Below are 23070 nucleotides of genomic sequence, written 5' to 3' on the forward strand. Positions count from 1 at the left end.
GGCCGCTCCGCCGCGGGGCCCGGCGCGCGCCGCCACGCCGGGGGCGGGGCCGCGGGCGGTGGGGGCGGGGCCGCGGGACGCCCCGCCCCGCCCCGCCCCGGAAGGCGGCGCCCACGTGAGGGGCGGGCGGCGGCCGCGGGGGCTGCTGGGCGGCGCGGCGGCCACTGCGGCCTGCAGAGCGGCGCGGCGCAGCGCGGGTGCTCGAGCCGGAGCCGGAGCCGCGCAGGTCGGTGCTCGCGGGGCCCGGCCCTGTCCCCCCCCCCCCGCCCCCCGGCCCGCCGCGGGCCCTCCCGGGCTGGGGCTGGGCCTGGGCCTGGGCCTGGGCCTGGGCCTGGCCGCCGCGGCCGCACGTGGGGCGGCGCTGCCCGGGCTCCGGCGCGGGCCGCGGGCCCCGTGCGATGGCGGCGGGCCCGGGGAGCCGGCGCGGCGCCTTGCGAGCCGCGGCGATCGCCGAGGCCGCCCCCGCCTGGCGGCGGCGCGGGGGCCCGCGCACCGCGCTGCGGCCGGGGCCGGGGCCGGGGCAAGGCGGCCCTGGGCCCGGCGCGGCCGCCCGGGGGCGGGATGGGGCCGCGGCGCGGCGCGGGCGGCCTGGCGGGCCCCGCGGCGGCTTGTGCCGGGCGGGCGGGCGGCGCGGGCGGCGGGGCTGCCTGAGCGCGTCCCCGGGAGCGCCTGTCCTGGTGCTCTGCCGCCCCTCCGGAGAGCTGCACGGCGCGGCGGGGAGCGGGGGCGTTAATACTGCCGCGGAAACGAGTGCGGTTTTCTTCTGTTAACGGTGAAGCGGAGACTCGCATGGAAAGCAGACTGGGAGGCGGGGGCACCGTGAGAGCCGGGTGTAAGAAAGGGTATTCAAGGTTATCAGAAAGCTGAAGGGTTTTGCAGGGCAGACACTGGGTGAAGACTTGAAAAGTGTGTTCTTCCAGTTTCTTCACTGCACTATTTTCAGTACTTCTGGATGATGGTCCTTCAAGTATTCAGAGCTAAAAAGAAGGGGAAAGAAAGGGGGGGAGGGAAGGAAGTGTCCTGCATGTATTTAGTATTTTTAGACTAGTTAGATTAGCTTTAGACTAGCTTCTTTTCCTTTTTTGAGGTAAAGGACACCCAGGTTACCCTACAGAGGTCAAGGGAGAGTTCCTTCCAAATACACAAAACCAAAGTAAAGCAAACAGCTTTACTAAGTGATTCTCTGGTAACTATATTGGTTACCTCAGAAACGTTGCCTCCCAGTAATCCTTGCTTTAACTGTGCTAGAAATGTTGGTGATCTCCCAGCATGCAGCCAAAAGGTCCCACATTTAACTTAAGCAGAACCTGCATTAAGGGACAAGGTCTCCAACGAGTCCACGCGCCGTTTGAAACACTGAAGACAACTGACGGGGCAGGCAGGCAGATACAGCCCAGCTCTCAGAGGCTTCCCTTCCCTGCGGAAGGGTACGGAGCTGCAGCTTCCACTCAGACCTTTCTTAACAGTGTGCTTGAGGCTGCTGGCTGACCAGGTGGAAGCTGGTAAGGGAAGATCTTGCGTTCAGCTGGAGCTGTATTCCACCATGTGCCAGCAGGCTGTCTCCATGCTGAGGTTCTAGAACGTACCATTAATGAATTTTCTCTTAAAACAAGATACATGACTAAAATCATGGGTGTTTTTCCTCAAAACATGCAAGAGGAAGTAGCATTTTTCGTAACTCTTAAATTAATGTTGTCTTTATAATTGAGCTATGCTGTGAAAAGCACCTGTGAGAAAATGGTGCCCTTAAAGCATATTGCCTAGCACTTAAAAAAAAAAAAAAAAAAAAAAAAAAACACACCTGAAGAAGATTTTTTTACAGTGTGAGTTCAGTCACCAAATTAAGGTTCAAGAATATAAAGATTCATATAGCTGCCAGTCTGCTTTTTTTTTTTCTCCTTCTTGAGGATATGGTTTAATGTTAAATGTAACCCAGTACAATTGCTTGCTGCCATAGAAAGGTATTCTGTTTTTTGTTCTCCTCTTTTCCTCCCTGCCTCAACAACACCATCACTTGCATTCCTGCAAGTTGAATGAAGCTAGTGATAAATTTATCTGCTGGAACTATTCACTTTCTTCAGTGGGTTAGCTTTCTGTTGGATCAGGCGTTATGGTAGTACACAATTAGTGCTCAAATAGAGATAAATTAATCCAATAGAAAAAGCTGAGACTGTTCCTCAGACTGCTGATTTACACCAAATTAAGTATAATATAAAATTGAATACCAGCTTCTCAGCAAGTCAAGTTTTGGAGATAGTGCCAGCACCTAAATGTAGTTGTGAACTAATTTAAGTCTTCCCTAGTCAGCATAATTAGTGTGAGACATCTCTAAAGTAACTACAAATGTTAGCCTACATATCACTGCTTGAATTCTTATAGAGCGCTTTATGCACTCTGATCACAGGTGTTAACTAACACTTGCTAAAACCGTATTTTCAAGGGTGTTGCAATGTTTGGGCACAGTGAAGAACAGGATGTGGCCTTCTAAAGGCTGTAAGTGCCCAGATACAAGAATGACAAGCAAGTGAGGGGATGGGGTAGCCTTGAGATTAGGAAGAAGGCGAAGCTGGAATATTGTAGGAGTGCAGCAAGCTGAACAGTGATTGGTGGATTAAACTACTAAAATAAGGAGATAAACAGATGGCCAAGCAACTGTTCTGATGGAGAACATGATTTCCTGGGACAAGAGAGTCTTAGCGGCGTGTTCCTTATGTCCGTATTGCCGTCTTGCTCCTCTGAAAGATGTTACTGCCCTAGGGGTGGCAGAACAGAGTGCGTGTGTCTGAGATCTCGCAGTCAGGCATGAGCGCAAACCCATCTTCACCAGCAGCCTTAATGATCACTCATCTGTGAACTAGGGCATCTGATGGCCAAGAGTCTATTTAATCTTCTGCAGCTGTAGTTACCAAATGTGATGGCATCCAAAGGGAGACAGTGAAAATGTGTGCTGAATTCAAACTGATACCTGCCAGCTTTACAAAGCTGTGTGTTTTTTCTCAATGACTACTCTACTCAGACTATTGCTATCTTAAGAGCAATGAGATGGGCATTTTTTGGTCCCTATTAACTTTTTGGCAACTTACTAGTGTGTGTACTAGGACTATAAGATGAATGCTAGCTAGGGGAAGAAGTTGCTTTAAAATTTAAGGCATCTTACCTCTGTACATGCTTAAGTCAGTATTCATATTGAACTGCACCAAAGACAAGTCTGTAAAGGGGAGAACTGGACATCTTTAGGATTTACTAGTAAATACAGATATTTTTATTCATTAAGTAAGTTCCCCAAACTTTCAGACCAAGATTAGTCAAGAGGTAGGAACTTCAGAAAAATTTCAAATTATACCTATTAGGAGAATAACACAATTTTTGATACTTGTGTTCTGCCTAATGATGAGAAATTGGGTCTATGTTAAAGAATAAATGTTGCTGACTATAGTTGGGTCTTGATTTGTTGCTAGTGAGTACCAATTGAGAATCTGTGCCTAGATGGCTAAGTAACAAATAATGCTGTAAAGTACCAGCAGTTGTTTACCTAACTTGAATGTAGATTGCCAAATACTGGCATACCAACCCATATTTCAGGTGTTTTACTTGTCTCTTAGTTGTTCCATAGTTTCCATTTGAAGTTTTGAAGTCATGTTTAAATTTGACTCAGAAGTATAAATATGTGGCTGTAGAACTTGTCAGTTATTTTGCTTAGCTGAGGCTGTGGTAAAATGCAATGCTTTATGAATGGAATTCTGAAGAAGTTAGAGCAAATGCATAAGTACTGAATACTAAATTCTCTTTAACAGCTAGTGAAAATGGCTGAAAATGGAGATGGTGAAAATATGTCTATCTTGGAAAGCAAAATATGTCAGCAAATTGAGGTATGTTCATTTTATTGTTTGGGATCTGGACTCAGATGTAGTTTTGGAGAAATTAATTGGTAGGGACTTAGCTGACTTGAAGTTATAGTAAGTTAGATTTTTTTTTTTTAAGAATGGAAGATTTTTTTACAGGTGTATAACAGGTATTTAATGCAATAAGATCATTCAAATATAGTGCAAGTTTGAAAGCTACTCTTGTCTAGAGTTGCTTGTGAGATGACTATTTAGAAACAAAAGTTTAACTTGCTAACATTTTAGTTATTACTTTATAGGCGGGCAAGTAAATGTATCATTAAACAATTTATTACCATGTTCATTGGGGTTGTTCCATGTATGCCAAAGGGAAGATGCATTTTAATATTTATATGTCTTAAATTATTGGAAAAAAATTATTAGCACATTGCATAACTTGCTGTTATGATTTACTGCTTTGTAATTTGTTGCTACAAGATGCAACTAAACTTTTGTGCTTGCTTTCGATGAACTACTTCTCACTTGAGAGGCTTAGAGGGTTACCCTCTGATGAAAGATTGAAGATGCCACTTAAAAGGACATCTAGAATAAAGCCTTCTTAACGAAGGATGAAAATACAGCTGTACCTGATGCCATCAGCATATGGAGTAATAGTCATTACTTACAAAATAACAATAGAGATTAAAGGAAAAACAGATCAAAAGGCTAGACCTGAGCTAATGCGAGCCTCAGGTAAACAACAGGGAGAAGTACTGCTATAAAATTTGCACTGACCCTTTATAAAGCACAATAATATTGGTGGAAAGACTTGAATTTATACTGTAGATTAAAGCATTTGACCCTAATTAGATGACTGCTAATAAGCAAAAGAATAATCTGATGAACAAGTCTTGTGTATGAAATGAAATTTCTCATCTGTGCATCATTCTGTTCTTCCCATGCTGGACATAATCAGAATGAGAACACAGTAAATAAAAACTTTTTTTTTTTAATCTTCAAGTAGTTTATTGAATGAGACCTAGAATTCTAGCCTGAACAGATGACTTCTTAGGGTACCAAATACTGTGTTCTTGCCTATACATTTCTTAAGTAAGGACCAGAATTTGAATCTGTTGGTGAGAGGTTTGACTTGTGACTCTGTGGAGCTCAATCAGGTTGATGGATAATTATGTTAGCAGAATACTGCTTCTAGGCAAAGCTGCAATCTAACTCTGCCTTATTACAGTCCCACTAGATGAAGCGTTCTTAATGGCTTTATTGCAACAAACTTTTGGAAAATGTCAAATTAAGGCAGGAAGTAATAATTTCAGCATTTCTAATTGTTTATCAACATCATGAATTTTCATACCTTTCCATCTACTGCAGTAAACTGTCAAATGAAAAAGAACTTTTAAGACTGAATACTTGAAGACAAATCTTTTCTTGTTTTTGCCTGCCTCCTCTCCTCTGCAGTACTACTTCGGTGATCACAATCTACCAAGAGACAAGTTCTTAAAGGAGCAGATCAAACTGGATGATGGCTGGGTGCCTTTAGAAATTATGATCAAATTTAACAGGTAAAACAAAGAACAGCGAAGCTGGATGGGTGGGTAACATCCAGCTATTTACTGCTGTTTTGGGCCAAACATCTCTGGTTTGCATGTACAGCTCCTATTGCTGTCTTAACATTTGACTTCAGCTTAGCCCATGTCATTGACAACCTGTGTCTGCTTACTCAACAGATTAAGTCGTCTTTCAAAAGATTTTGGTGTTATAGTAGAAGCGTTAAAAAAATCCAAGACTGGTCTAATGGAAATAAATGAAGACAAAACTAAAATCAGAAGATCTCCAAACAAACCTCTTCCTGAATTAAATGACCAGTATAAAACTGCAATTAAAAACAGATCAGTATATGTTGTAAGTAAACTTCTCCTTTGCTTTGTGCTGTTCTGCATGACTTTGAAAACCATCTAGCTAAAGTAAAGCTTGAATTAACTTATACTAGATGTTCAGGTTTTCAAGTTGTACTTGTCAGTCACTGAGTATATTAGTAATAAATGTCTGTTGAAATCTCAGCGTCTCTTGCATGTAACTGAAGTCCAATGTTATCTTGCAGAAAGGCTTTCCAGTAGATGCAACTCTTGATGATATCAAAGAATGGCTTGAGGATAAAGGTCCAGTTGAAAACATTCAAATGAGGCGAACGCTGCAGAAAACATTTAAGGTAGCTCTTGTGATGAACAGCTGGACACAGGGCAGGGGTGTCTCCTGGAGAACATCCAATACTCAATTTTTCTAATACTTAATGTCTTTGATCTTTTAACAGGGATCAATATTTGCAGTTTTTGATAGTGTTGAATCTGCTAAAAAGTTCACAGAGATCCCGAATCAGAAGTACAAGGACACAGAGCTGATAGTGCTTTTCAAGTAAGTTCCCTTAACTGATGAGTGAACTAATAATGCTCAGGTGTGCATTTAGACAAAAACCTGGCTTGATCTGAGCAGTAGAAGTTTCTACATTGTTGTACAGGTATCTACAGTTGTACCTTTAGAGATTAGCACCTCAACTTCTAAAGATAGTCTCTGCTGTTTCTTAGCTACTGCAGTCTTCTGAAGTAATTATAATGGAATAGTGTAATAGGTAGCATTAACTTATTTTCTATTCTATTAAAGAGAGGAGTATTGTACAAAGAAGAATGAAGAAAGGAAACAAAACAAAGTAGAAGCTAAAGCAAGAGCTAAACAGTAAGTAATTATCAATGGAAGTGTGTGGATTTATCATCTGGTGACGCTTCAACCAACTCTGAACTGATCTTAAATTTTCTACAGGGAAAAAGAAGAAAAACAGAAACAAGCAGCAGATGCTGAAATGGTATGGATTTCTTAAATCTCTACACGTGAAAACTGTCTAATTAATCTTTCATGGGTTTTCAATCCACAAGTAATTAATACAAACATGCTGCTACAGCATGTTTGTAGACCTGTGGGATATTTAGAGCTTCAAGTTCTAGATTAGAACATTTTTCTTCTACAAAGTCACTTTAGCTTTTACAACTGAACTACAGTAAGACTTCATTGGTCATGGTTACATTTCACTTTCAAGAAACAAATTTTGTTCAAAGGATCATATCTGGAATTGAATTGCTAAGCACATTACCTGTTTAGAAGTGATCCTCAGTGCGTCAAAGGGATGATCTGTGGCATTTCTAGGGTCCAGAAAGGATTAATTTTGTTGTATAGGTTCTTAGCCTGAGGTCGCAGCCTTCAAAAAAAACAGCTGTTTAGCAAAATTGTGGTAGTATAACTATCTTAGGGGAAGGAGTACTAAATTCTGCATAACTGTGTCATAATAAAATTAAGAGAAAAACATGCAGACCTTGAATATAAGCATAAATAAGCTGTGCAGTAAAAATACTTGGCTTACTGACAGTGCTAGAGGGATCCACTTCAGTTGCTTATTAGAACAGTTGCTTATTAGTTGCTTATTAGAACACACTAGTGTGTTCTAATAGTTTTAGGGTTGAGGGGAAAAATCAAATACTCAAGTGTGACTTTCTTTAGCAAATATCTATTTTTTTAATTTTATTTAGAAATCTTTGGAAGAAAAGACAGGATGTCTTCTGAAGTTTTTTGGTGATCTTGATGATCAAACATGCAGAGAAGATCTCCACGCAGTATTTTCTGATCATGGAGAAATCAGATGGATACACTTTGTCAGAGGTGCAAAGGAGGTCAGTAGATTCTTAGACAATGCGTTCAATGTTGGTCTAGAATCTGAAACTGAGTGATTAAAACGCTTGTGCTCTTGCAAGCACTGTAAGGAATTTATTCTTTGAATTGTGGAACTACATGATACTTGAGTGAATTCACTCAAATTCTCTCAGAATCACAGATTGTCTTCTCACTTGATAAGGTCAAAGGAGACTGAGAATATTTGTTAGGACTGTCTCAGATTTTTGCTTCAGCCTTGACAGAGTAATAAATTGCTTGTCAGAGTAATGAATGTGCTGAGGTACCCAACAGGATATGCTGTCCATCATTCTAGCTGAATGTTCTTCCAGTAAGACTCAAATGCAACCTTTTTCTTTTTAAGGGTATTATCCTATTTAAGGATGTTGCAAAAGAAGCTCTGGAAAAAGCCAAAGAAGCGCATAATGGAAACTTACAACTTCGGAACAAGGATGTTACATGGGAAGTGCTAGAAGGAGATGCAGAGAAAGAAGCTCTAAAAAAAATACTGGAAGATCAGCAGGAATTGTTAAAACAGAAAACAAAAGGTCCTCTTAGTGGTTTAAATTTTTAGTGTCCTACTAGTTTCACTGTGTGAAAATAAGTTAAATACTGAAGCATAATGATGACTGCAAAGCTTTTGTTAAAGCTTTCCACTTGAGAAGTGAATGACAAAGTTCCTGACATCTTATGTCCCAACAGGACGCAAGCTTAAAGGAAAAGGACGAGGTGGGAAGATACCTCAAGGTGCACATAAAGGGAAAGTACAGTTTCAAGGCAAGAAAACAAAGTTTGAGAATGATGAAGAAGGTGAAGATAATATTAAAACAGGTAAATCATTTTGTGCACTGGATGCATCATCCTCATTATGTGGGCTACTATGCTGGCCATGTCATGTTTCTTGCGAATATTTCAAGGTTGGTCATATACTGTAGTATTTTGTTCTCTGTCAGTACTGGTATGGGAACTTTAAGGGTCTTCTGCTTTGATTCCTTCTGGCAACTGAAATTCTTGCCCCCAAAATCATGTTAATTACTAGATAACTGTGGCTGTATTATAACTGTTCCAAATATTGTAGCTTGCTGTCAGCAACATTGCACAGCTATGCAAACCCAGTGTCTCTTGAATAGTACCTTTTTGTTTTTGATAAAAGACTGGACATATAGTCCAATAGTTCTGGACAGTGGTGTATGGCTTGAATGATGCAAGAACTAAACTGCTGTTCACTAGATACAGAACCCAGAACTAGTTCCTCTTATCCTCCCTTCTCATCTCTCTTCTGTGAAGCTATTCAGGGAAGAAACTTCAGAGTAGATATCTTGGAACACGTAAAAGTTTTAAGTTGCAATAATGAGTAATCAATCCGCTATCATAACAATAGCTGTGGATAAACTAGAACCCATCCTTGGGCTACATTATAAGAACACTGTTTCAGTATTTCAGTAAGTTTACATTTTAGAAGACTTCAGGTAATATTGAAAGGCTTCCTTTTACCATAAATAACTACTGATTCAATCTTGCAGAACCAGCAAGTCCCAAGAAGAGACCACTAGAGGAAACTGAGAAAGAAGAACCTGCACCAAAACAGCTGAAAACAGAAAATGGAGACGGAGAGCAGTAATACTAAAATAAAAATCATTGTTTTTATTAGTCCATTTTTAATAGGTTTTAAAGCTGTGCCTCAGTTCAGGAGTTTCAACAGGAAATCTAATGAAGTCCACTTCAATGTCAACCTATAATGAGAGGAAAGCTTTATTTTTGTTGGATTACAGCTTTTTTGTTTTGTTTAAGAAGCATGCATACTCTAACATGCCACTCTGGAAAAGTTTTTTATATTTATAGTTTTGTTTATACTGTCAGTCCTCTCAGCTTGTACCTCATTCAAGTGTAAAAGGTTCCATCCTTAAATTGCCTTTGTAATCTCAAAAGTTATATTCACTAGCAGCTGTCAATAAATTGAGAACTTAAACTGTTCACCCCTGAAACTTGACTGTTCATAGAGTATAAAGCTGTGTTAAGTGGCAAAGCTGAAGGACAGACTTCTATCATTAAGTTCAGTTTGTAAAGAAATTGAGTACAGGTGAATAATCAACTTCTGGCCTATGCTACTTTAACATAAATTGAAGCTTCAAATCTTGACCAGTCTGCTCCAGGATTTTCAGTACATATATTAATGGGATAAGTGTTTTGGTATTCTGAACTGGCAAACTCCAAAGTCTTCATACTTTTTTTTGCATCTTGACTCTATCTTCTATAAGGAGATAGAATAAGTACACACCTTCTTCCTGCCCCCTTTAGGATGGTTCTACGAGGAATTTTACTGGCTGCAGCATGCTGAACGCAATGCTGAAGTTGTCCTACTGCTGTAAAATTCTAGCTACTCTGAAGTCTTGATATCTTTATCACTTAATTCAAAGTTCCAGTTGCAGACAGGGTTAAGCAGGTAAGTATTAAATAGAGAGTCAACAGAGCTACTTTTAGCTTTCTTTGCACTTGGTACAGTGTTGGCTTTCATCGTGTCTTGTGCACAGCCTGGACTTGCATTAAAATTACTCTTCTTCCCTACCCCCTTGCCAGCTACTAAATGTACTAATAGCAACAAAACTGAATGCTTTATAGTGCCACCTCAAATTCTGTATCACTGCCCAGTATATCTGACCATAAAAACTTTATTCATTAGACAGGTAAATGAATTCTACTACAAGATAAGAGCTTCTTCTCAGGCAGGCTGGGTTTTACACTTACCGATTTTTTCTTATGAAACTTGTATGAGGCTGGTAGGTCATATTTAAGTTCTGTGAACAGTACAAAGAATACTTTGTTAGAATGATTTATTAATCCCTGCATTCATGTTCTTCTATGCTTTCTATTGCCAGCCTCAAACAGCCCTGGCTGGATAATTGCTTTGACCTCTGAAGAGGTCAAAAACTAAAATTAAAACCAAGTACAGACAGTAAGTGGATGGCTGAGATACAGAATTGCAGTAGTGTCTCAAGTACTTAAGTGTATGACTGTATAAAGCATCCAACCAGTGATATTTAAAAATGAGGCAGAATCTTGAACAGTTATCAGAAATAGTATTTTGGTGACTACAAGGACAGGATCCCTTTTAAATTTGAGAAGTGACCTGTACTCTGGTTTTGCTATTCAGCAACATAATTTTTTGAAGCAGGACTTTACTTCTGCATGAAAGAAAAACCTGGTCTTTCTCAAAGAAGAACAGGAAAAATCCAATTACTTTTGTGCCTCTCTGAGCTTGCTTGCTTATTTATTTATTAAAAAAAATCCTTGCTTCTTGTATCCTAGCAGGTAGCAAGGTTTAAAAGAAAAGGTTAAAACCCACCTATTTCATTTTTTTTCTAATTTTAAACCACATGTTTACTTCTGGATGTCTGGCTCGTAGTGTGTTCCAAAGATTAGCCACTAAGAAAATATTTTTTACTTTAATAACAAGTTAATCTTACCTGCTATAACTTCCATCTTCACTTTCCATTCATCTGCTTTCTTTTGAATATGCTAGAGTATTAAACAGATGCAGTTATGCTTAAAAGCAGATTTATACACTTTTATAATATCTGTACTCTACTACTTTAAGAAGCCCCTATACTTTGTTTTCTGTGTTAAAGCATTGTATTGCCTCATGTGCACCACTGTAAATGTTCTCTGACATGATCAGTGTTAATCCAAAGCAAACCCAGTAAAGACAGGAACAAATCAGTAAAGCTATGGGTTTCCCAATTCAAACCCAACTCCATAATTGGTTAACATCCTCACTCTGCTAGAATTAAGGACTTACTTGCCGTGTTGATGTTTTGTGAAGGGAATATACAGCTGTTTTTGCCATTTGTAAAGCAGTTTTCAGAAAAACCATATCCATTCCTAAAAGAGCATTCAAATTATTGAAATTGTTAAATACAAGCTTAAACTAGTGGCTATTTGAAGATCTACTTTATGCTTCAATGTCTTTGTCTTTTGTAATAGTTTTTCCGAAGATCTCTCTTTCGTGTTAGGCTGCTTAGACATTTAAGACTAGTACTGCACATGTTAAGGCAGGGAAAGTATTTCTGCAGCTTTCGTAATAGCTTTATTAAAAGAGAAAAATAATAAAGGTAAGGAATAGCTAGTATGGTTTATTTTAAACCACTTCATTATTAGCTAGAATGTTGAAATGATTAATCCCTGCTTAGGAAACTGATCCCAGATCAGCAAAACTATGTGGGTCCCACATTGTAAAAGAGAAGGGAGATGTTTTAATAAAAGTATTTAGCTTTGTATTTCATTCCTAATTATTTCTAATTTTTATAATTACCAACCTTTATTGTGCTTGGTACCAAAAGGAGGGTTCATAACAACTGTGTCAAAGGTTTTTGACATGCTGTCAGATAAAGAGCAAACATCACACTGAACCATGTTGATGTTTGTGAGCTCAAATTCTTCAATGTTTCTATTAAATATTTCCAGTGCATCTGCATCTATATCAAACCCCACACATAATCTGTAAAACAAACCCAGAAGTTACACATTACTGTTTATTTTGCATACAAGTGTCTTCAAAATATGATTTAAATACAGCCTCCTCTAAGTTTTTGAGAGGCATTTGTGCACACTTGTTTTCTAACTACAAAATACAACAATCATGCACTATAGAAATTCAGTGCTGATTAAAACAGAAGTGTCAGCAGCTCTGCTGCCTTTTCCAAGTATCTGTTTAAAGTTTTATGAAAGAAACTTCATGTGGTCATTTAACGCTTCAGGGAAAAACGAATATGACGTTCAAATTCAGTGCAATTGCCAATCTTTTCCACTATTTGAATGGTTACTAAACAGTCTGGTTGCGTGCCAAATTAGATACCCAAAATGAGTTTAGTTCAGCATTGCTATAATTTTATTTTCCACTTTCCTCTATATTAGAAGTGACCAGAATCTAGTATTACATACTTACCCTGCTCCTAACATTGCACTTCCTATGCTAAGCATGCCACAGCCACATCCTAAGTCTGCGACTGTTTTGTTTTCAATATCATCAAAGGTATTGTGAATTGTATAAAGCATACATGCTGGGAAAAAAAAAAAAAAAAAAAAAGATTAGCAGTATCAAATATGCATTTGATTAGCTGACTTTGTGCGTTCAGCACTCTGAACTTCACAAAAATTAAAATGATGATCTCATTATCTGTGCTTATCTTTTACACTTAAGTATTACAATGCATCAAAATATTTTTGAGAAGTAGTAAGACTCTAGGTCTTTGGTCTTTTGGAGAATTTTACATAGAACTGTAAATATTGATTTCATGGAAGAACTCTGCCTCAAGTTCTGTTCATAAAAGCAATAGACACCACAAGAACATAAGCAGTGTATGTACGGACCCTCTTCTTTATGTTAATTTCTGATTTTTCCAGTTTTTTATATCCTATAAAACAGTTCAGCTTTCTCATTTACAGATCAACTAGATGTTTTTTTCACTAGGTAACCTTGCAATCAACTTGCTGGGTTTTGCATTGTTTATTAACAATATGCTTCTAATGAAAAAGGTTCACAATTCATTACTAATGGAACACATTCCTGCTGCATATCATTTCTGAGCTACTTCTAGTGTAACAGCTTCGATATAGAGATAATGCAGTAAAAGCATGCATGTAAGTGCAGGTTTTTTAAGAAGTGCTGATGCAAAACTAGTAGAAGACAATTTACGACATATAGTTAACCTCTACCTGCAATGTGAGGTCCTGTTGGATACTGCTCCAGGAGTAATTTGGGACTTTCGAAAGTATCAACTTGTTGAAGACAGCTTTCCAGTTCTTTAAGCTTTAATTTCTTCATGTTTATAGTTCAGCTGAGAAAAATAAACGTGTGATCAGTTGTAATGCTCTAATACACACAAGACGTTGTCTTGAGAAGCCGATTTATACTTAAAATCTCATTTTATTTCTCGGCAGCTCCCAGGGTGTTTTCATGCGGCAGGCAGTAAGGAGGCCTGTGCCGGCGCGGCTGCGGCGGCACCGCGGGGCCCTGCACGCCCGCCCCCCTCCCCCGCCGCGCCGCAGCCAGCGCCAGGCCCCGGCCGCCGCCGCCGCCACTCACCGCGGCCGGGCCGGGCCGGGCCGGGCCGAGCGCCCGCGCACTTCCTCTTCCGGCGCCGGGCCCCGCCCCCAGGCCCCGCCGGGCGCCGCGCAGGCGCAGACGCAGCCCAGCGCGGCCCGGCCCGGCGGGCTGCGCGCAGCTGCGCACCTGCGGCGGTTAAGCGTAAACAAAACCCGCCTTTCCCTTTCCTCCCCCCTTAACAAATGTGAGCTGCGGGTGTCACACGCTACAGCGAGGGTGAAGGCTCGTTAAGGGGTAGCGCTGCGAGCATCTAGCGCTTTGCGATGCTGCTGCGCGGGTCTGTCTCCCCGCGCCGTCTCCGCGCTCCAGGTGACGACAGCCCCGCTAGGAACAGGGAGAAGTCTAACGCGTTTCCACCTGCCCCGGGGAAAGGGCAGTCACTAGAAGGAAACAAAACGAAAACCGACAGAAACCCAGGCGAACTTGTTTTCATCCTCTTCCTTCCCTGGAGCTGCGGCGGCAGGCCGGCCCTCCGCGCCCAGGCGGCGGCGCGGGCGGGCCGGCGGGGGGAGCGCCCGGCCGCCCGCGCTGGTTGTGGTGTTCGTCGGGCAGAAAGCCTGCTTCTTGTTAAGGGGCTTTTTTCTTTATGTTTTGCACTATAGCTGGAAATCTATCCACAGAGATTTAAAAATCTCTATTACAAGCTGACAGTATGTGAGCCTTGGTAATTATATATATATAAAAAAAAAAAACCAACCAACCAACCCAGCCCCTGCGGGCGCCCGCGCTCGCCCTTCCGCCCGCGGCAGAGCGCAGCCCGCCTTCGGAAGCGCCGCTCGGCGGCCGCCCCGTGCCGCCCGCCGGGCGGCCGTTGGCGCAGAAGATGGCGGCCGCGCACTGGCCCCTCGCGCTCCGGGGCTCCTTGCGCCCAGCTTTCACTGCCCGGCCGCGGGACAGGCGGCGACACCTCGCGCGGCGGCGGCGCGGCCCGCGCACCTGCGCGCTGGCGGGGCGGGCAGCGCAGGGAAGGGGCGGGCGGATGGCAGGGGAGGTGCCGGCAGCGGCAGGAGGAGGGGGCGGGCAGGGTGCCGGTTGCCGGCTATCGCGAGAGGGAGGCGCCGCGGGGAGGGGAGGGGAGGCAGGCAGGGCGGCGGGGGGAGCCCCGGAGGCCGGCGCAGCCGTAGCGGCTCCTCAGTGTCCCATCATGGCGGGGGCCGGCGCCAGCGGCCGGGAAAAGCGGGCGACGGCGGCGCGGCTGAAGGCGGCGCTGGGCGGAGAGAGCGGCGCGGTGGCGGCGGGCGAGCTGCGGGCGCTGCTGGAGCGGGTGCTGGCGCCGGCGGCGGGCCCGGGCGGCGGCGGCGAGGCGGCGGCCGAGGCGCTGGAGTGGTGCCGCTGCCTGCTGTCGGGCGGCGAGCCGTGGGACAGCTTCGTGCAAGCCGTGCGGGCCTACGACCCGGCCACGCTGTGCGGCCTGGTGTGGACGGCCAACTTCGTGGCCTACCGGTGCCGGACGTGCGGCATCTCGCCCTGCATGAGCCTGTGCGCCGAGTGCTTCCACCAGGGCGAGCACGCCGGGCACGACTACAACATGTTCCGGAGCCAGGCGGGGGGCGCCTGCGACTGCGGCGACAGCAACGTCATGCGGGAGGCCGGGTGAGCGCCGCGCCGCGCCGCGCCGGGCCGGGCCGGGCCGCCTGCGGGGGGCGGGCACCTGCCGCCCCGGGGGACGCGGCCCCGCCGCGTGTGCGCGGCGCCCTGTCCGCCCGCCGCCTTCCGCCGAGCCGGGGGGGGGGGGGGGGCGGCACCTGCTTCCGCCGAGGCGGCCCGGCGGCGCCGCCCCTCACCGCGGCCCGAGCCGGGGTCAGGCGAGGCAGGCAGCGCGGCTCCCGGCTGGCGGCCTCGGCCCCGCGCCGCTGGCCAGCAGCGCCGCCGGAACAGGTCCGCACCTCGCGCGAGCGCGCAGAGGAGCAGCTGGAGAAAGAGGGAGCCATTTCCGTGCGTCTGCCCCCTCTGCGGGGGTTTGCTTTTGGGTTTAGGTGCTAATAGCCAGTTCAGAATACCAAAACACTTACCCGTTAATATATGTACTGAAAATCCTGGAGCAGACTGGTCAGCGCCTTGTCGGGCGGAGGTGGTAGCTAGCCCGTGACCTTCCAGTTCCACGACTGGGTGTCTGTGGTGGTCACCGTGCTCCCGCTCGTGCAGCGCAGAGCTGAGGGCTGCTCCGGTGGCAGTTCGACGCCCCGGCGTCGGGCTTCTCCTCTGGCCTGCCTTCCAGAACCTTCTCCCCTCGTTCCCTGGTGCTCGGCAAGGCGGTGGCGTCTGTCGTCTCAGCCTTGCTCTGAAAATACTTAGCTGGGGCAGCAAGCAGAAAATCTTTGGAGCGTGTGGAAACCTTGAAACGTTCTCCTTGGTGCTTTTTGTATTTTTAGCACTTCTGGCGCTTAGTTCTGCTTTACGTGCTCTGCACCTTGGTTTTCTTCTGGTTTTGCATTTCGCCTTAGGGATTTCACTAGTTCTGCTTTGCCCTGTTGTTGTTTAAAGATTGTCTCTTCAGTCTGGTTCTTTGGGCCAGTGAGCTCCGTTCTGCTCTGAGCCTCGATGCAGCTTCGCTCTTTGTTTCTTGTCGTGCTTCCCCCTCCTCTCCCCTCTGCTTCTCTCGCTACCTGCCCACCGCTTCTTCCTTCCTTCTTGGAGGAACCTTCCCTTGCTTGTAGACTCCGTCCAATGGAAGTTTTTTTTTTTTTCCTTCTTTCCCTTTCCTTGGTCTTCAGTGGTTTCAGGTCTTCTGCTCCTGAAGAAGTGAGCGATTCCATCTTTGTCAGTTCTTGTTCAACATCAGGGTTTTTTGCTTTCCTCGGCATTACTGAAGTAACAGTTCCCCTTGATTTTGAAAAGTAAGAAAGATATCTTCATGATGTTTCTTCCAGTGCTCTGTATGGGATAGATTTAGGGCTCCTCTTAATGTTAGGATTTTAATAGAGCACACACAGATCAAAGTACTTTTAAATAAATATTTCTTAAAATGGTTTCAGATACTGTTCTCATTCCAGACTTTATAGTTTCACAGTTGTCATTTTCTAGCAAAAACTTTTTTTTAAGGAAGCTGGAAAATAAGTTGCTGTTAAATACACAATCTAAACAGATAGAAAGTCTAAGGGAGTAATATTCTCCCTCATTTCTCTGTTATATTTATTCTGATTATTACTTTTAATAATACGAAGGAAAAGACTTAACTGTCCCTGGGTTTGAGCTAGGTCCCTTCAGTTTAAACACTATGGATAAAGAATTGCATAGTATCAGTTCAGCAACTCTCTTTACCTAAACAGTTGATTTTTCTAGTTTTCCTGGAAATACAGGGAGCAATGCATGATAGTAGCATTGGAAGCCTACTCTCCCTGCATAAAGTTGTTTCATGCTTAAATGAAGAACTGGTGTTAAACTAGTGCAATTAAGTGAACTGGAATCTTTGTCATTTAAGACAACGTAGATTAAGTTTAAACAGATGTGAAAATATTAACGTGCACAGTTTTGCCTGTTGACTTAAATTACTTAAATGCAGTATGGTTAGGTAAGCTGATTTAACTTTGTGTACACAAATCAGTTACATAGTTACAAAGGTAATACTTAACATGTTAAAAGTTAGGAGACCTTTATGTAGCTTCAGGAAATAGCTGTGTGTCTAGTCTGATATAATCTTGGCCGCTACAGCCTAGGCTTCTATAAATAGTAGGGGAATCATATGTGGAACCTACTTATGAACTTTTATCTACCATCTGTCTCCTTAGATAAAATTTTGAGTAGATCCTGTATATGAAGATTGTAGTAACAACAGTTTGTTTCTTCTGGTTCCCGTTATGTGATCTCTCTGTTCCAATTTTTTTTCATTTGATGCACCTTGAAAAATGGTTCTGATGAAGTCTTAGCTAAGTAATCCACTATAAAGGGAATCTGCCCAGTTCACCATGCAAAATATCTTTTCATTTTCTTTAGGATGCCTGCTGTAAACCTAAATATGGTTTGGTGTAAGGGGAAGGGGTTATTCTTTATATACTTGAAACTATAATCTGATTTTTTTTTGTATCTGATACCTTTATAAAAGGAAGCCAACATATAGCATAATAAATGTTTTAGATACCTTGCATAATTCTCATTTATTGTAGAAAACATGGGCTTGTCGCACCTCTTTTGATTCCTATGCAAGTTCCAATGTTTTTGATGCTTATGTTAATAAGTAGCGGGTGAGATGATCTGACTTACTAGAATTTAACTTTGATTTAGAAAATACCTAATTTTGTAAATTTTAAACATGTAGATGCTTGACAGTGAATTAAAAGCTACTAGTTATGGCAAGGTTTCTTAGACTTTTAAGAGCCAGTGGTAAGTCTCCAGGTGAAAATAGTTTGTAGTCTTATCCTATGTGTTGTCTAACCATGGGCAAGTCAAATTTTGCAGCATCATCAGAGGTAATTAAAAATGTTTTGAAGAAGACAGAATCCTCAGTTCTAAAGCATTTATAGTAGATGTGTGTTCATAGTTCAGCAGGTGAGCTCAGCTGTTGGGAAAAAATACAGTTGAACAAGGGAAATTTGAACGGGAATAGTTTTTATTTGGTTCTCTTATTTATTCTCTGAAACTTTGAAACTTTGTAATTTATCACCTTGAAGGAAGTAATATGGCACGTGGTTCTAATAACAGAATAACTAGTTAGTGATCTGCTACTCATGAGTCCGGTCTTGTTTCTGTGGCTGTCTTGTTCTGGTTCCTCTTTAAGTCTGTAGACAATAACCTCATATACTAGAGAGCTTCTACACTTCGGCTGTTTCATTCCCCCGTGTCCTGTTTCTGAGTATGCCTCGCTGTGTGTTAACTTGTATTTGTTAAATTAATCATTTGGGAAGCAGATGTTTTAGTGTTGCATTACAGTACAAAGAGAGTAATATCTCCATCAAGAGTTACATATCCTTAAAGGCAAAAAGCCAAGTTAAGAATTTCATTAAACAGGCTTTTGCACTGATGTTCACTGTGTATTTGATGGTAGTTATGGCAACCATTAACATAGAGCATTGCCTTCTCTTATGACTTATATAAATGTTCTAAGAAATTGTCTATTTCTACTTGCAACAGTGTGCCGTTTCTTACCAGTAAGCACGTGTGAAACCAAAAGAACAGCGGTCATATGAAAGATGACTGTTGTAGCTTAATATCATAGGCCGTGTGTTCAAAAGCACCTTCAGGCACCTAGCTCCAGGTTTTCTGCAGTCCTGTTGCTAATGATCCATACTTGTTTTTCCATTCAGCTCTGCTGTGTTAGGGTATACAACAGTGTAGGTTTTGGGGAGATCCCATCTGATCTGCACATTAGATTCAGACTTCTCTCTTCTTGTTATGCATTGTTGGGTTTACCGTGAAGCTATTGGAAAAGGCTTGAGTCGCCAAAGAATTCTCTTTTGCTTTTTTTTGATACTAAAGAGTGTAAGAAGTATAGTCTTCAGTTTCTAGCCTGCTAATTTTCTCTTAGTTTAGTTTATGTAGAATTAGCTTTGCGTTTTCGGTGCATTAAAATGGTTTGCACCTAGGAGGTGATAGTGAATAGTTAGTTTTCTGTGAATTTCATAGCCTTGGACAGTAGGTAGGTAGTATTGATGACTTGCTACTTTGTCCCCATATTCTTCTTCTGACTTCAATTCCTTATTTTATCCCTCTCTAGAGACTTTTCTGAACAGCAGCTTTTTTTAAAAAAAAATAAATGATCTTGTTGCGTTAGTTGCAAGCTATAGAAAAATATTTGTTATTTCTGTTACCTTCTTTTCCTGAATAAGAGTAAAGGACCTATTTCCTGTTCTAGACTTGAAAAAATTTTCAAAAACAGACAGACAATTAAAAAAGCAAGCTTTCTGACTTGCTGTTCAGAAGTTGCTGTAATAGTGACCTTGGGATATATTTTGACCCTGTTCAACAGGCAGGATCTCTTATATTGTCTTATGTTGTAGCAGCTGTGATCCACTTGAGATCAGAGAGAAAAGATCTGAGGCTGAATACTGGGACCTATAGATAATCACTCTTTTACTCGCATTAGCTAGATTATGTTGTTGTTTTATGGACTTCAAATCACCAGTGAATCAGCCATTTAACATATATTATATGATGCTGCTTCAAGGTTGTCCCTTCCGATGTGGCTATGTTCCTTTTATTCTTCTTTAACAGTAGACAAGAAGGTTTCTGTTCCCCAGGATCTACAGGCTAGGCTTGATGATGCAGCCTTACAGGGCAAAAAGTGCTCTTTTAGACTTTTCTCCAAGAAGCTGCTGATCATGGATGCTTCAGGAACAGGCTGAGACCTTAAGCATTGGCGAGAAGCTTAGCCTCTGAGTTTTGTGAAGCTATGTAGAAAGGTCCTTTTGTTCAGGATTGTTAGCCTGGCACAAGTGGTATTCTTTAGCATGTGTATCAACTCTGTATAACTCTGCTTTTAAAGTCCTTTAGGCTACCAGAGTCTTCTGGGTGAAGGGACTGAGGGGAAGTCTGAGCTGTACTGCCATTGCCTTGGCCTGGGAGTCTGAAGAAACCTATGATTGTAGTGTTCTGTGGTGGGTGCTGCTATTCAACAGAAATAAACTCCATTGCCTAATCTACCACATATAAGGTATAGGAATTTGTATTGCGATTCACACTGACTGCAACATTTCAAAGAGCTACAGTTACCATGCAGTAAGTAACTGTTTCCTTCTGCCTTCCCTCCTAACAACCCCCAGACGTAAAGGTCAGTACTGGGTCTTGCTACTTAGGGTTCTATAATAACATGCACTGCTATTTTGCAGAGCTTCCTTGGAAAGTGAGAAAACTTTCAAATAGCCATGGTGATTAAGTCCATCTTGACACACAACAGCCTCACAAACCTGCCAGTTTTGATTTTCCGTAAGAATGGCTCTAACTGGGGACTACATCAGCCTCTAAATTAGTTGCTGCAATGTTTTCAAAGTAGTTGACAGCCAAGTGATGATTTTGGATTATTGCTTTTATAGCTGTGGCTTGACTAGCGGCTGCCAACTTTATACATGCCTCAGTAGTAACATGCAGATTTTTCAAAGGTATTGATAAGGGTCTGAAGTAAGCTGTCACCTTTTCGAACTCAAATGTATCAATATACTTTAAGTGTTCATAAGCTTGAACTCTTGTTGTTTAAGCCACTGTACAGACTTAGACTAAATGATAGTTTCATTCCCAAAGCTTTTGCTGATAGAGATGGTCTGGTTTGGAGAACAGAACAGCAATCTAAAGATTGATCTCAAAGGATATTACTGTTGTGTACCTTACCTTTTCTGAAATTGATTTATTTCTTGTATGATATTTATATATACTTCATAATATGCCTTGATATGTGTTCAGTTGTAAGAAACACTAGTCTTCTGGAAGTCTGTTAAAAACAGTCTTGTTTAGATTTGAGCTAACCAGTGTTGATTTTCATTCAGCATTTAATATCTCTGGCATGAAATTCATGGACGCTTACTTTCAAGAATAATGGAAATTATATATAAAATTTCCAATGTGCATTGTTTGATGGAGGTCCAACCCAAGCAGAATGTTCAGTTAAAAGTTGACAGTTCTTGTTAAAGTCCAATCAGCTATTAAAATCCTCAAAAATAAAGGTTGTTTTTACATTTGTCCAGCAGTACCCAGTCACTTAGAACTTTGTCAGACTTCAAGTGTTCAGGTGGAAGTTTGTTTGACCAGATGTTTGACTTAAATTTTCTTGAGATGCTTAAGGTTTTTCTTAGCTAGAAAAATATTTTTAAAATAGTATTTTTAAAATTATTTTGGAAACTCTTGCTTTTCTTTTTCTAAATGAAAGATGTAGTGCCCTTATACTTTAAGGTAGGTAGTTGATGGGATTCTGAAAACTGCTGGGCAAGGAGACTGCGTCTGAACTCATGGTTGGGAAGGAAGTGAGGGCAAGCACAGGTGGATCTGATGAGGGATTGGGACCATGTGATCTATCTGCTCATTGCAGATCTGCTTTTGAAGGCAGCTAGGAGTTTTGCACTGAGAGCGCTGCAGAATGCGAGGAACTCCAAAACTCACAGTTGAACTCTAACTGCTCTGAAGTTCTAAAAATTACGAAGTTTAGCATCCAAAACTAGAATATGTATTGTATCTTAATTGCTATCCTCAGTTCCATATTTGAGAAAACAGAGATATCTGTAGTCTCAAAAGCATATCTTAAAAGAATTTCGAACACTGCTGGTTCTCTCGTGGGCTTTTTAAAGCAACCTTCATGAAATTTGTTTTTAAGAGTTGAATTTGAAGATTGTTCTCTTTGCTGCCTTCTTTATTACATTGAAATACTGAATTAACTGCTCATTTAACAAGTATAGTTCATTTATCAACAGAAAAAGCCACAGTTTCTGTTGAAAATATGGTTAGAGACAGTATTCGTACATGCAAATAGATGAATTAAAGTTATGTCAATAACATTAGCAAAGTAACTGGAACTCTTTAAACTTGCCAGAGCTTTGCTTTGCAATCACTGTGATGTTCTGTTTGGTGTAACTTTTCAAAGGGGTATTAGATTTGTAAGTTTACTAGCTGTGTTTCTGTTGTTATATATTTAAAATAATGTGTGAGTTGAGGCTTTTAGAGCAAACTAGGTAGATGCAAGCTGTACTTAAATGCAGTTGCAGGGCTGTAATTATATCCCAGAGCATCCACCCTTTTTAGAAAGAGAATATTTTGCAGCAGAAAGTAGTCTTAGTGTTTAGAGTTACTTGACTTTTTTCAAAATGCTCAAATTCAGCTACTTTTATGGGGTCTGTGACTTGAATGTTAGATGATAAAGGAGGGATTCAGACATAGACTTAGTGACAACTTTACGCGTATTTCTCTCCTGCTCATGCACTGAGTATCTCTAAGGTCTTACCCTTTCTTCTCAGCCCAGCAACACAGATTTGTTACGTTGACCAGCTCCGGTTTCTTTTGACTGATAGTCCAGTCTCTTCTGCTTTCCTCCTGTCCTGAGATAGTGACTGACCTCCCCAATGTCTCATACGTGTTCAATGTTTAATTAAAAATTGTGAATTTTTATTCAACTAGGGTTCAACCTCTGAGGTTGGCTTATCCAGTAAGAATGAAGTTGTACGTTGCATTTTGCTCAGTTTGCAAAAGATAAATGTGAAGTTTCAAATGATAATTAATTGCATGTATGACATTACTCTAAGATACCATAAAATAATTGGAGAATTCTTCCAAGCATTTTCTTAGTGGTAGGTTTTTTACCGCATGAAAGCATGAGGGTGTATGTATCTCTGTTTCTAGCTGTTGTTGCTGTAGCACCATCCAGCCGCATTGCACTACTACCCTTGTTGAAGAGGAACTGAAGAATTCTTCACTTACTCTTGAACTGTTCCATATAGAAGTGTTCTTAGTGTATGTGCTTTATGGAAAAATAAAGGCTGTATTCTGTATGGCTGCATTAACAGA

The 23070-nt window shown here is 42.2% G+C and overlaps 3 protein-coding genes across 9 annotated transcripts in view; 2 read left to right on the forward strand and 1 right to left on the reverse strand.

Annotated features, from left to right (window-relative positions):
- The first annotated feature begins 140 nt into the window (after positions 1-140).
- Positions 141-9535, forward strand: SSB (small RNA binding exonuclease protection factor La). Of its 3 annotated transcripts, none has more exons than XM_062578247.1 (12): positions 141-226; positions 3795-3869; positions 5295-5398; positions 5564-5738; positions 5938-6045; positions 6148-6248; positions 6495-6566; positions 6651-6693; positions 7412-7552; positions 7915-8098; positions 8253-8381; positions 9074-9535. In XM_062578247.1, exons 2-12 carry the CDS (start codon positions 3804-3806, stop codon positions 9169-9171), a joined length of 1221 nt encoding a protein of 406 aa, XP_062434231.1. In that variant the 5' UTR covers positions 141-226; positions 3795-3803; the 3' UTR covers positions 9172-9535. The 3 variants fall into 3 exon arrangements, with proteins under 3 accessions (XP_062434231.1, XP_062434232.1, XP_062434233.1); XM_062578248.1 differs by lacking the exon at positions 141-226 and adding an exon at positions 760-832; XM_062578249.1 differs by lacking the exon at positions 141-226 and adding an exon at positions 1484-1502.
- METTL5 (methyltransferase 5, N6-adenosine) lies at positions 9172-13702 on the reverse strand. The gene is made up of 8 exons (XM_062578250.1): positions 13633-13702; positions 13263-13384; positions 12493-12607; positions 11864-12045; positions 11347-11429; positions 11015-11066; positions 10296-10345; positions 9172-9283 (listed from the first exon to the last, which is right to left on the reverse strand). Exons 2-8 carry the CDS (start codon positions 13369-13371, stop codon positions 9209-9211), a joined length of 666 nt encoding a protein of 221 aa, XP_062434234.1. The 5' UTR covers positions 13372-13384; positions 13633-13702; the 3' UTR covers positions 9172-9208.
- Positions 13703-14752: 1050 nt separating this feature from the next.
- The window catches only part of UBR3 (ubiquitin protein ligase E3 component n-recognin 3), a 120882-nt gene continuing 112564 nt past the window's right edge, over positions 14753-23070 (forward strand). For 3 of the 5 annotated variants that reach the window (XM_062579035.1, XM_062579037.1, XM_062579039.1), the window contains exon 1: positions 14753-15246. In XM_062579035.1, coding sequence (XP_062435019.1) covers positions 14798-15246 — 449 coding nt within the window. In that variant the 5' untranslated portion in view covers positions 14753-14797. The remainder of the gene's footprint in view (positions 15247-23070) is intronic. The other 2 variants (XM_062579036.1, XM_062579038.1) reach the window with 1 other exon arrangement.

The sequence above is a fragment of the Rhea pennata genome, chromosome 6 (assembly GCF_028389875.1).
Source record: "Rhea pennata isolate bPtePen1 chromosome 6, bPtePen1.pri, whole genome shotgun sequence".
Taxonomy (NCBI): Eukaryota; Metazoa; Chordata; class Aves; order Rheiformes; family Rheidae; genus Rhea; species Rhea pennata.